General features: G+C 35.7%; 1 protein-coding gene across 2 annotated transcripts in view; it reads right to left on the minus strand.

Annotated features, from left to right (window-relative positions):
* The window catches only part of MTREX (Mtr4 exosome RNA helicase), a 117,587-nt gene that overhangs the window by 25,553 nt on the left and 77,398 nt on the right, over positions 1–14,636 (minus strand). For both annotated transcript variants that reach the window (XR_009054849.1, XM_057743441.1), the window contains exons 19-21: positions 11,382–11,510; positions 5,410–5,520; positions 4,054–4,242 (exon numbers count right to left, since the gene is read on the minus strand). Coding sequence is in view for 1 of the 2 variants with exons in the window: in XM_057743441.1 (XP_057599424.1) it covers positions 4,054–4,242; positions 5,410–5,520; positions 11,382–11,510 (429 nt within the window). In the remaining variant the exon portion in view is untranslated. The remainder of the gene's footprint in view (positions 1–4,053; positions 4,243–5,409; positions 5,521–11,381; positions 11,511–14,636) is intronic.

The following is a 14,636-nucleotide window of genomic DNA, read 5'->3' on the forward strand; positions in this document are numbered from 1 at the left end:
TTAGGGTAGATGAGTTTTAAAATTCCATTAATTAGTAAATATTACATACTTTTCGACTATGACAGAGGATGACAGTACAAGAGCAAGAAAACACTGGGATAGAGTCTACTATCTATGATTTTTACCTTAGTAATTTTTATACTGATTACATGTTGAAATGTATTTTGGAGTTAAATAAAAATCTTATTAAAAATCACTTTTCACTTTTTAAAGTGGCTACTAAAGAATTTAAAATTACATAAGTGGCTTGTATATTTCTACTGGATGATGCTGTTCTAGAGCTTTTTGTACACACTTAACATAGATACCCATGTCTGTAAATGCATGAACACAAAGGTACAGGGGTTTTCCCACAGAAGTGAGGTCAGGTTCCTCTTCCACTCAGTACAATTAGGATTTGTTTTCTAAAAAGTACATATAAATTTACCTAATTCCTTTTAATGGCCATGTTGATACCCACTGTGTGGATATGCACAATTCATGTATCTAATTTTCTACTGATGAACACTGAGGTTGTTTACAGGGGTGAGTCAAAAATGATCTGCACTCTGGCTATAGAATTTGAATTTATTTTAATTGACTTTTAGAAAAGACAAATATATCATTTTTTGACATAACCTCCTTGCTTTTCAATACACTTTGTCCATCTGTCAACAAGCTTTCATATTCCCTCGTTAAAAAATGTCTTAGGCTGAGCTGTGAGCCACAAATGCACCGCTGTCTTCACTTCTTCATCAGATGTGAATTTTCATCCTCGTAGGGCTTCTTTCAGGGGACCAAACAGGTGAAAGTCCGATGGAGCAAGATCAGGACTATAGGGAGGATGCTTTAACACCTCAAAAACAAGGTTTTGCAGAGTGTCAACAGTGTGGGCAGAAGGGTGCAGACGTGCATTGTCATGCAAGATCACAAGGCCCTTGGATAGCAGCCCTCTGCATTTAATCTGAAGTTTAGGCTTCAGCTCTTCGGTAAGCATCTCACTGTAACAAGCACTGTTGATCGTTGAACCTTTTTCCTGATAATGTTCCAATACTGGCCCTTGAGAATCCCAGAAAACTGTAAGCATCAATTTTCCAGCTGATGGCTGACTTTTGAACTTCTTGGTTGGTGACTGTGGATGTTTCCATGCCACACTCTGCTGCTTACTCTCAGGCTCGCAGTGATGAATCCATGCCTGGTCACCAGCGATAAGAAACTTTCACCTTCCTTAGACTATCGGTCCAAATTTTGTTTGCAGATATCCAAACGCTTCTGTTTATGCTCTCCCGTGACTTGTTTGGGTGCCCATCTTGTACAAATTTTTTGAAATCTAAGTCTGTCATGGATTATTTCATAGGCAGAGCCATGGCTGATTTGCAAATGATTTGCCACATAATCCACTCTCACTCGTCTATTTGACAGAATCATTTCACGTGTATGCTCAATGTTGTCATCAGCCATGGATGGGCGTCTGGCTCCCTCTTGATAGCAAACACTTGTGCAACATTCCTTGAACTTCTCTATTCGTATACACTTCTTCATGACAAAATACTTTCCTCCATACTGCACACAAAGTCTTCGATAAATAATGGCATCAGGGACACCCTCAGACCACAAAAAACTTATCATTGCATGCTGCTCTTCTTTTGTGAAAATCACAAGTGGGGCATCCATTTTTGCTCACACCGCAGTTACAAATGAACGGATTTAACACGTTCACACCTGCACAACAGTGACTGGGGAGACAGTAGCCTTGAATAGAAAGTACTGATAAGACAATGTGGCCAAAGAAGTTTTAATATAACCTGAGTGCAGATAACTTTTGACTCACCCTCGTATATTCATTTGTTTTTTCAAACAACGCTACAAGAACATTCTTGTACTGCCTCACTTTGTAGTTTCAGTCCTACAGGATGGGAAAGCTGGATCAGAGGGTATGCGCACTTAAAATGCCGACAGTTGAGGGGTCAGACTTTGAAGGCTTCCTAGGCAGGGCTAAGGGATATCAAATTTATTCTGCAGTCACTAGGAGGTCATAAAAAGATTTGTTTTTCCTCCTAAATTAACTCTTTGGAGTTTTCTTTCATTAAAAAATGTAATATAAGCACATTACAGACAATGGGGCTATGGGGGAGGTACCTACTATGATCTCATTGCCCAAACACAACCACTTAATGTTTTCCTTTCAGTCTTTTCTGGTTTATGTTTTTACTTTTGCTTAATCACAGTCTATGTAATCATGCTTTATGTAGATTTTAGGTCCTACATTTTAAATTTAACATTCCCACATAAGTATTTTTTCCATATACTACAGTCTTCATGACAAGTTTATTTAGCTAGTCTTTCAACCAGTCACTAAGGCCTTTTTGTTATATTTGAGTAGCTCAGATAATGCCTTTCTCTGTGGCTTCAAACCACCTTCTCCGTGGATACATTCCAGTCACCACTCAACCAAACTCAAGTCTTTCTGTTCTTGTGTTGAAACTGTTAAGGATGACTCTCTGGTTGTCATGTATGGAGTAAATGGAAGCAGGGAGGGAGCTGCTGCAATGATCCAGGTGAGAGATGAGCAGGCCAGGATGACTCTCAAATACACTCAAGCTTTTTGTGTCTCAGTTTCCTCATCCTGAGAAGAAACCTTCATGGTGGGCCGCAGCATGGTATACTACATGTTCACCGAGAACACACCTGCTATGCCCAAAGTGGCAGAGGACCACATCATGCTCGTACACAAAAAGCTAGAAAGGGGCAGTGCTGTAAAACTATGAACTGAACACATTACTCTATTAAGCCAAGAAGTTTCTACTCATATTATTTATTCAATATACTACTAGGCATCCATTTTATAAAAACAGATTATGGGAGATACGTAAGAATACAAATAAGCTAAAATGAAACACCTGAGCCTAAGGAGCTTAAAATCTAGTTTGTGAGACAGGAAGACAAACATGATAAAAGTGGCATGTGATGAAATCTGAAAAAGCTCAATAGCAAGGAGTTATAAACTTCTGGAGGAAGTGACATTTGTATATACAAGATTCTAGTTGAAGAGAAGTGGACAGTGGAAAAAAAAGTGTTCACTTCAAAAAGCTTTTCCTAAATTCATTATTCAGAATGGCTGTGAATGCTTTTACTGGTTAGAGAATATAGCTAGTTACCCTAAAAAGGTAAACTACTACTTCATACCACTAGGATAGCTATAACTAAAAATGCAGACAATAAGAAATGTTGGTGAGGATGTGGAGAAACTGGAACTTTAATAAATTGCTGCTGAGAATGTAAAATGGTGCAGCCACTTTGGAACATAGTTAGGCAGTTTCTCAAAAAGTTAAACATAGAGTTACTCTATGACCCAGCAATTCTACTCAATTCCACCCAAGGGAAATGAAAATATATGTCCACACAAAAATGTATACATAAATGTTCACAGCAGCATTATTCATAAAAGCCAAAAAGTGGAAAAACTCCAAATGTTCATCAACTGATGAATGGATAAACAGAATGTGGTATATATAAATATATATACACAATGGAATATTTTTCAGCCATAAAAAGGAATAAAATACAAATTCATGCTACAATATGGATGAATCTTGAAGATATTAGCTAAGTGCAAGAAGGCAAACACAGAGGCCATATATTGTATGATTTTTATTTATATGAAATCTCCAGAATTGGCAAATCCATAGGGGCAGAAAGGAGATTTGTAGTTAGTTGCCAGGGGCTGGAGGGTAGGGAAATGGAGAGTGACTGATCACTGGTATGTGGTTTCTTTTTTGGGGTGATGAGAATATTCTGGAATTAGATAGTGGTTATGGTTGCAGATATCTGTGAATATACTAAAAACCAGTTAACTGTATGCTTTAAAAGGGTGAATGTTAGGCTATGTGAATGATATCTCAATAAGAATGATCAACTTTTCTTGCTGGTAAGAGTTAACAATTTACTTAAAAAGATGGCTAGACATTTTCCTGTTCTAGCTGACGAAACCAACAGGAAAAGAAAATGAAAAATATATACTTATTTATATAGTGAAATACATAGAATTCTATGATAAAAGAGTCTCTGCCATACCTGTGCTTTTTTTTCACAAAGCGTATACACAGTTTCCAAACTTGGATCATTGTGAAGTGGATGAGAATACATTCGATGCTCAAAAGCCTCTACTTTCTGGATGACTTTTTTCAGTCCTTGATCTTGAATGCCCATGTCATCAATTGGATCCAATAAGGGAACACCATCAGGAAAACGTTTCTGAACTTCCTGAAACAAAATATTTAAAATTCACTTTTCATGTTACATACAAAATTCATTAAGACTAAACTAAATCAATACTTTATGCTTTTCTATGCACAGACATGTATAATTTATTAATTAATGTAAAATTAATTCTAATATTTAGAGTTTAATAGTTCTGGATGCAGCACAACTTACTGATAAAACCCATTATTGTATATTTAGGTTGTGTAACTTCTTGCAATTATAAATAATTCTGTATTGAACATCTCAAGTCTAAATGTTTCAATTTTCTGATTACTTCTTTGGGGCTGATTCCTAGGGAGGACAATACTGAGTCGAAAGACTTTTACAGGGTCCAGATCCCCATCACTAAATTTTTTTCTAACGTGATTTAATTATTAAATATAATGAACATGTGGGTTCAGAGAGGAGAAAGGTGACTACAGACTGGTATCCCACTGGGAGGCTTTCAGGATCTTGGATAGGCCTTAAAGGTAAGATAGGATTTGGCCAGTTAGAAATAAAGGCAGGGGGCGGGGAAGGGATTACCCACAAAAACTTTCTGTAAAACTGTCAAGAGAATTATTCATTTCCAGAAGCCCACCTATGGACCACAGCTTAAAAATTCCTACTCTACACTGAAAGCATCCTGTTTTCTCAGATTCTAGTATACAGCCTTTGCTACACAGTAAATGCTTTTCAAATATTTATTGACTAACCAACTAAACCAACTGACAAAGTGCCTTTTCATTTTCCTACTGGAAAGTAAAATTTTCTATAAAATCTTAATTTTTCCTATTGAAAATAAATCTATTTCATCCATGTATTAACTATACTATAAAGTGGTTAAAAGTCCTGGCACACAATTTTATACATAAACTTTAAGTACAGTCTGTAGTTATTTTCATTAACAACGAATAAAGCAAAACACATTTAACACACAATAGTGGCCATGTTTTCCTCTGTGAGCCCTCCTTTAGACTGACTTTGTTGCTAGATTCAAAGAGAGGACAATCTACATATAGATCTGCTGCCACTATCTTTGTTAAAAATGATTGCCACTATTTAGGTAGCGTTTATAGTTTTTCTGAAAGAAAGCAATATATTTAAAAGCATATCAGTTGCCGTGTTATAAAGCCTTTTATATTTACATAAAATTTATTATTTAATTTATAAAATTAACGTGTATACCTGTATTGATTTTAAAACACTCTGTCTATTGTCCAGTGGTCGAAGGTCTTTAGGAATGTAAAGCCTAACACTGCTGATAGCAGACAGGAGATGCACCAAAACTGGAACAACCTACCAACAGAAAAGTTACACATATATTTATTACAACTAAAATTCCACGTTTTCAAATTCTGCGATTTCTTAAATTTAGCTTGAACCCTTAAAAGGAAACTACATTTACAATATGTGACAGATATAATAAGTAGATAGTAATCACTGTGGAAGCCTGTATCTCAGTAGATAGAAACATTTATTTTAAAAGTAAAAAATTCAAACCTTTAAGTAACAGGCGAACAAACGGTACATAAAAATAAGTGATTCCCTCAACAAAGAATGCATATTTTATTCATTTTTGCACCCTCAATACTTGGTAGTTTTTGAATACCTAAAAGTACTATAGCACTACAGAGGAAGGAAAGACTCCTATTTAGGTTTAGATGGCCACGTACGACTCATGTAATCTCTGGATGGGCCAGAATGAAGAGATGAAAAGAGGTATTTCAAGCAACGAAAATAGTACACTCCATAATCTTGCAGTACACCTATCTCCAAACTTTCTTCCATGCTTTCTCCTGACAAGACTATCCTTCCCTTACCATCAAAAATGTCTTTTGCTTTATTTAAGTTTGCTCCCTTTAAATTCAGAGGGACTGTATAAATTGAGGAGAGGTTAACATTTTCACAGATCCAATTTTGTCAGCTTATTGGTTTCCTAACCTTTACACTGATCACCACTGGAAAAACAACTGTCATTCGCTTGCTGATAAATATATTCACTGTGCTTTACTAAACGAAATGGTATAGTGGTTGAATGTGGCTTCTGGAGTCAAGACTGCCTGGGTTTGAATTCAGTCTTCAGTTAGTTGTGTAACCTTGAGCAAGTCACCTAGCCTTTTAAAGCTTCAATTTCCCCACTTTAAAAATGAGGATAGGAGACTTCCCTGGGGGCACAGTGGTTAAGAATCTGCCTGCCAATTCAGGGGACAAGGGTTTGATCCCTGGTTCGGGAAGATCCCACATGCCATGGAGCAACTATGCCTTGCGCCACAACTACTGAGCCTGTGCCCTAGAGCCACAGCTACTGAGCCTATGAGCCACAACTACTGAAGCCCGCGCATCTAGAGCCTGTACTCTGCAGCAAGAGAAGCCACCACAATGAGAAGCTGGTGCACTGCAACGAAGGGTAGCCCCTGCTCTCCACAACTAGAGAAAGCCCGTGCGTGGCAATGAAGACCCAAAGCAGCCGAAGACCCAAAAAATATTTATTAAAAAAAAAAAAAAAGATGAGGATAAACAATGGAACAGAATAAGAGCCCAGAAATAAATCAACACACCTATGGTCACTTAATCTATGACAAAGGAGGCAAGAATATACAGTAGAGAAAAGACAGTTTCTTCAGCAAGTGGTGTTGGGAAAGCTGGATGGCTGCAATTAAATCAATGAAATAAGAACATTCCTTATGCCATATACAAAAATAAAGTGAAAATGGTTTAAAGACAAACATGGCACGACACAATAAAACTCCTAGGAAAGAACACAGGCAAAACATTCTCTGACGTAAGTTGTAGTGATATTTTCTTTTCATCAGTCTCCCAGGACAAAAGAAATAAAAGCAAAAATAAACAAATGGGGTTCAATCAAACGTATCTTTTAAGAACAAGCATTTCTTTATTGTATGTTAACTGTATCTCAATAAAAGTTCTAAAAAAAAAAAAGAGAAGCATTCTCCTGCACAGCCACAATATTATGAGATCATAAAAATTTAACAATATGTCATCTAATATATAGTCCATATTAAAATTTCCCCAACTGATCCAATAACGTCCTTTATAGACTACTACCATTACTACCACCACCACCGCCACCACCACTACTACTACTTTTGGATCCAGGATACTGCTCCTCCTCCTCCTTCTCTACTACTTTTGGATCCAGCATCCAGCCAAAGCTCATTTATTACATTTAGTTGTCAGGTTTCTTCAGTCTTCTTTAATCTAGAATACTCTCCACCTTTTTTGTTCTTTTATGGTATTAACATTTGTCATAAATCAACTTCCCCTTTTAAGATAAGCAAATGATAAAGTAGATAATATCAAAAGTCAGTACATTTTAAGTCAATATTCTCTAAGTCAATATACTCTAAGTAAATTTCAACCAATAGTCATCTCTTCTATTAGCTAAAACACACTATGATTTTTTATTTTTCACCCAAATTGGAAAGATATTTTCTGAACCAACTGAATTTTAATCTAGTCAAGGCAGATAAAGTTATTCAAACCAATGTGATTTTTATTAAATGTTAGATTTTCAAAAATTAAATTTGTGATGATCTAATTTAAAAGCTGACTAATGTAATAATCTACTGAATGTAGCAGGTGCTTTCTCTAAGTTTATGCAGAAGCATGTCAGTGAAAATGGTGGAGTAAAGACCTCCAAAAATCCTCCTCTCCATAAAAGCATTGAGAATACTGGCAAAACTGTCAAAAGCAACTTCTTCATAACTCTGGAAATTAAACAAAGGCTTGCAGCAATCCAAGGAGCATTTAATTAAAAACAAAACAAAAAAAACAAAACAAAAACCAAACCAAAGAATAGGATACTTTGTGGTGTTTTAACTTACTCTACTCCCTCTCCCACTCAGCTCCACAGTAGCCTTGAAAACCAAGAGCCTGCAATCATAGTGAAAATCAGTCTGGCAGCCACTGGAAGGCAAAGAACAGGGTTGAAATGACTTCAAAACCCCATTCTCAGAGAAAACAGTATATCACCTGTTTGGTGGTCCCCTAGAAGACTCCACTTATTCACAAGGAGGTCATTATCTGACCTGACTTAGGCCTTGCCCAGTGCAAACAACCTTTTCCCTAGGGGTATCTATTAAAAATAGTAAGAAGCAATTGTTTAACATTATGACTTTTTGAGGTGGTGGATAACAGCACAGATAAGAGGTTAACCAAAAAGCTTAAAAAAAAGGGGGGGGGGGGGAGTAAGATGTCCATAGAGAGATCTGTAGGCATGCCTAGAAAACTAGAAATGTAGAAGACCTCATGCATGTGTAGGGCTGTGTTCATACTCCAGAAAAAACAGACAAGGCTCCAAACTCTCACCTCTGGGTGTCCTTGAGATTGAACACACAGGAAGTATAGGCTAAGGTAGTGTTGTCAACTCTCCAGCTAAGTGTTAAAAGGCATGCTGCAATATGCATGCAGAGCCCCTAAGCAAAGACTGGTGGACTTAATGGTTCTGGGCATTTAAGGAAGTCTTTCACTAATTATTAGAGGACCATTAAGCTAACTAAGCAGAGACTTCAGTGACCATGCACAACAAAAAATAGAGACTTAAATAACAGAATTAATTCAGAAACATCTACGAAACTAACAAGCAAGCAAACAATGACAACAAATAGCAACATAAACAAACAGGTTCAATTTCCAAAGTTGCCATTATGTAAAATGTGCAGTTGAAAAAAAAACAATTACAGGGACTTCTCTGGTGGTCCAGAGGTAAAGAATCTGCCTTCCAGTGCAGGGGATGTGGGTTTGACCGCTGGTCAGGGAACTAAGATCCCACATGCTGTGGGGCAACTAAGCCACTATTACTGAGCTCTAGCACCTCAACTAGAGAGCCCATGTGCTGCAAACCATAGAGCCCATGCACCCTGGAGACTGCGCACCACAACTAGAGTAGAGAAAAACCTGCACGCCGCAACGAAAAATCCCGCATGCCTCAATGAAGATCCCACATGCCACAACTAAGACCCAATGCAACCAAAAATAAATAAATAAACATTTCAAACAAAAAAGTTACAAAATATGTAAAGAAACAACAAAATATATGGTCCATATACAGGGAAAAACAGCAATCAACAGAAACTGTCCCCGAGGAAACCCAGTTACTGCACTTAATAGTGTTTAAGTCAGCTATTTTAAATATGTTCAAAGTTTATTTTAAAAAATCTGACTTCAATTTGTAATAGTACACTTTTGATGCAAACTTCTAAAGTGAAAAAACTGCTAAATCTCATTCGATCACAACTATTAAAGGGTATTTTGACTCTCAAGTAGTTGTTATATAGCCTAAGAGTATAGTTGTGGTCTGTAATCTTTATTCTATGTCCTTTTATAATGTTTTAATCTAATGCTGAATGATTCTAGAGAGTTCTTTCCTAGAGCAACAAAACAGAAATCAATTTTCCAGACCCTGTAATGATGGTCTTTACTTCCTGACACTGACTCTCATTTAACTGTTAAGTTACGAAGTAGCTATGATAAGGGGCAGTGATCAGACACATTTCAAGCTGGCAAAGTAACAGTGACAAAAGCAATTTTTAGAATACATTGTCTAAAGTGTTAACCTCCACTAATCAACTGTTATCCAAAGCTAGCTATATTCTAAGCCATTTTATTTTTCTGGAAAAATAAGTTCAAGATTTCACAGGTAAAAGAAAAAGTCACTTTAGAAAGTAGTCTTGTACAAAGGCCAATCTAAAGCTAAAACTGACATTATACATTGCTAAATTCCTTAGCAGTATATGCTGAAATAAACTGAATAAAAAATGTTATTCAGTAGAGGAAAGACACTCAGTTTGCCTACGGTTCAGTGACAGCTTCCCTTTAGAGAATGTCTATTGAACTGAACAAAATTCTATTATTAAGTACTGCAAAGCTTCTCAGCATCTTTAAATAAAACAGGCACAGATGCTCATGCTTAATAAAATTTGTGCCTAGAACACAGCAGATGTTTGTTAACAGGTTTCACCTAAAATACTAACTGCAATGAATTACTCATTAGATCATTTTGTTGGAAAGATTCTAAGCTTTGAGAGTAAAAGAGGGCCACGACTTATTACCAATGTCTGCCATGAGAGAAGGAGAATGCTGTGATGTTATGCCACATATTTGCCATTCCAAGTTGCAATAACTTCAAAAATACCTTTGGCCACAATGAATATATGCCAAATTGTGGGAATTTTAGCCTAATTTTAGTTAAGCAGTAAGCTGATAAAATAAACATTAGGGAAAAGTAAATCATGTAAGTTTCAATGGTGGTGAAATTCTAGAGGAGAACAAATTAGAAGAGTGAGGAACAAAGATCAAATGACAGCTAGTATTCAGACTTATAGAAAACCAGACTTTTAAATCATTATTTAAAATGTTTAATAATAAACAGTCTTTAAAATACTGTCAACTCTGAATCTCACATTCATTTCATGGATGCAAAGCAGCAGCTGATGATGCTGCAGTGGCAGATTTTACTTTCCACAAACCAAAGTCTGGTATGACAAGCATCACCACAGTGACAGTTCCTAAAAGACCCAGCCAATATACCACACACTTAGAGCAGTGTTTAAAAATAACAAAATTCCAGTATGATACTAGTCTTCAAACAGATACTTGGACTCTTCACAGTAATGTTTACCTACAGTTATTCTGTATTAATTATTTTAAAATAAAATAGGAGACATTTCATTAATATGGGTATCATGTGGAAAACTGAATGTTCTGCATTTAATTATAAGCACATGTAAATTAAATGACTTTAAGGAAACTTAGGTAGAACTTTTTTATTATCAAAATACTGGCTCATTATTTTCAATCATCATTTTCACAGGACTGTAATAAACAGTACGAATGGAATAAAGCGTAAAATGATACAATCACAAAATAATAAACCATCTTTTTAGCCCAGGTAAATTCCAGCTTCATGTGAAAATTTAAATTATTAAATTCTCTTTATCTTTCACTTTGTCACTAACTACCTTGCCATAATTTGATAAGGAGATTAATCATCCTACTGATGTTAGATGGCTTTCACATACCTTGAAAACTTCCAATTTAGAAATCATGACAGTATGTTCATTATAATCACATTCAGGAAAGCCAGTGATTATAAACAAAGTACAAAATAGCTGAAATTTGAAAAATAAATTACAAACCTGCATCTCTCCTTTTTCATCAGGTTTAGCTGGTTTTGCAGCCTCAGTAGCTGAATTTTTCAAGCTCTCTTTGCTACAGCGCAAAAGTACTTCCACTACGTATAAAGGATCCAGTTCACCAGAATTAGGCTAGAAAAAAACAGGATAAAAGAAGTTTATTAATTCTTAAAAACTGGCACACAAATTTTAAGTTTCATGTGTACAGGAACTAGGTTCTCAGCATTTAGCACTATGACTGGCACGTACTGCACAATAAATGTTAATTTCATGAAATGAAGCCTGTCTTTTCATCCTTTAACATGCTCCACTGGATGAAAAAACACAGCCATTACTTGAAACTTATTAATTTAAATGGTATGATCACTGTCAACTGATATGCCATTTTAGGTTTCCAATGACTGGTTTATAATTTTATTTCATGTCATGCCAGAATTAGAAAAAGAAACGAAAAGAAATTATCGGTATCAGAAAATGAATATGTATCTTCAAATAAACCTAATTAAACAAGATAAAAAGTATATTGAGAGTAGATTACTTTATTGCTTAGTATACTGGCACTTCTATTATGTGGTTTCATATTATTTTATTAAAAGTCTTTTAGTCTTTTATATTCTCTGATAAAAACATGATTCTCAAAGACCTAAGACTAATCACATCTTCTGCACTATGACAATTTATGTTTGAGAGCAACATTTTTCAAATAGTAATAGAAGACTTTTTTCTTCAATAAAGAATTCATCTTTACTTTTTAATTCAATATTTGAATAATCTATTTTGCATAAAATTAAAGTGGTAAGTTTTTTTTTTTAATTGAAGTATAGTTGATTTACAATGCTAATTTCTGCTGCAGAGCAAAGTGATTCGGCTATACACACACACACTCTTTTCTTATACTCTTTTCCATTATGGTTTGTCACAGAATATTGAATATAGTTCCCTGTGCTATACAGTAGGACCTTGTTGTTTATCCATATATATAATAGTTTGCATCTGCTAATCCCAAACTCCCAATCCATCCCTCCCCTCACCCCTTTCCCCTTGGCAACAAGTCTGTTCTCTATGTCTGTGAGTCTGTTTCGTAGGTAAGTTCATGGTGTCATATTTTAGATTCCGTGTATGTGACATCATATGATATTTGTCTTTCTCTTTCTGATTTACTTCACTTAGTATGATAATCTCTAGTTCCATCCCGTTGCTGCAAACAGCATTACTTTGTTCTTTTTTATGACTGAGTAATATTCCACTGTATATACATATTACATCTTCTTTATTCATTTATCTGTCAATGGACATTTAGGTTGTTTCCATGTCTTGACTATTGTGAATAGTGCTGCTATGAACATAGGGGTGCATGTATCTTTTTTAATTATAGTTTTGTCTGGATATATGGCCAGGAGAGGGATTGCTGGATCATACGGCAACTCTCTTTTTTAGTTTTTTGAGGAACTTCCATACTGTTTTCCATAGTGGCTGCACCAACTTACATTCCCACCAACTATGTAGGCAGGTCCCCCTTAGGGGAGAGTTATTTTGACTGAGAGGAGAACATGGCAAGAAGTGATTACTTGTTCTCCTCTCTGCCCCCCTGCACAGTTCCTGTGCAAAAATGAAAAACTGTCAAGAAATGACCATGAATCCATTCCTACGATCTATTTCTGTAATAAATTATCAATCTGTCTGAGAAAAGAAAAATTTATTTCCAAAACAAACCAAAAATACAATCATAATTATCTTAAATCCCTGAGTACAAATTTCCTCAAAGAAAGCGTAAGCTCCATTTTCCAATACAAAAGGAAAACTAGCTTTTTTCTCGGCATATGTTTTTTCAAAATATGCTTATTTTTAAAGAAGTTTTAAAACATTTTTCAGCTTGGCGCAGATACAAAGCAAAGACAATATTTTCAATTAGACTTGTATCAGCAAAGATTATGAATATGTATGTGTGTGTATACACACACACACACACACATATATTAGTCAATACAAAATGAGTTTTAAAATGAGGTAAATAGTTATGACCAACTATAAACTCTTTCAAGGGGCCAAGAAGGAGAATCAGTGATTATAATATTTAGCTTTCCAGATGGTGGAAAAAACCCTCTGAGTAAGACGCATTCCACAATCTGATGAATAAATTAACTACAAGGTGTTACAGAACATACAAGCATTTGGACAAAAATAACCTAAGATCTACGAAGAATCTTTAATGTGTCTAGATAACCTAGAATCTGTTATTGGGTTTATTTTCAATTGTGTAGATTTTATTTATAAACTTAATATTCTCCTTATCATCTCATACATAATTATCTGTCTTTATAGAACTACCAAAACCATTTACAACATTACAGAGATATTCTCAAGTGTTACTATGGAAACTCATTGGAAAGCCTTCTTCACTGAAGCATTAAATGCAACCCTGCTGTTAAACTTATTTCCTAAAATGATAAAACTTTTCTCAGTAAACTTTTTCTAGTTCTGTAACTCTGGTAAAGATGGGTCAACAATATCATCCTTCACATAAAAGAAATATAATTTTAATAACCTCAAGATAATAGAATGTAAAGAAATAAACAATATGAAATAAACACCACCAATACATTTTTATCTACTTAAAATGCTTCAAAATATTTTCTTCATCAGTATGTATTTTCCTTCTGTGGACAAAGAATGTCATGTCGCCTACCATATCAGTAAACAAAAAATGCTACAGCTATCAGCCCAACAGCCACCCCGATGGTGCATCCCGAGGGGAACTCAGCATCAAGATAAAGAGGCTGCCTGCCATCAAGCTATCAGCCTCTGAAGCTACCCCCAATGGTACACTCTGAGGAGATTTAGGATGGAGAAAAACAGGGCAGTTAAGGTGCGCATCAAAGGAACAATTTCAGTAAGCCCAGACTCTTGATTTTGCGATACACAAAAAAGTGTTAAATTAATTAACTTGAGGTGCCTGGTTTTCTTTAATTAACAGTAATCTTTAATATTCTGACTACCCAGTTTTTGTTTGTTGGTCTGCAAAAACTCCTATATAGCCTGGCTCCTCCCTTATGTCTTCAAAACAATTCCTCAAAGCTATCTGAAAGGCTGTTTCCTGGGCTTAAATTCTCACTAAGTATGCCGAATGAGACATAATTCTCAACTTTCAGGTTGCGCAATTTTTTTCAGTTGACAGTTTCGGCAACCAACAAAGGGACCCAGAGCAGACTTTCGTCCTTCGCCTGAACTCTATGAGGATCCAGAGCCTTGATACCAGCA

Source organism: Hippopotamus amphibius, chromosome 1, assembly GCF_030028045.1.
Source record: "Hippopotamus amphibius kiboko isolate mHipAmp2 chromosome 1, mHipAmp2.hap2, whole genome shotgun sequence".
NCBI classification, from domain to species: domain Eukaryota; kingdom Metazoa; phylum Chordata; class Mammalia; order Artiodactyla; family Hippopotamidae; genus Hippopotamus; species Hippopotamus amphibius.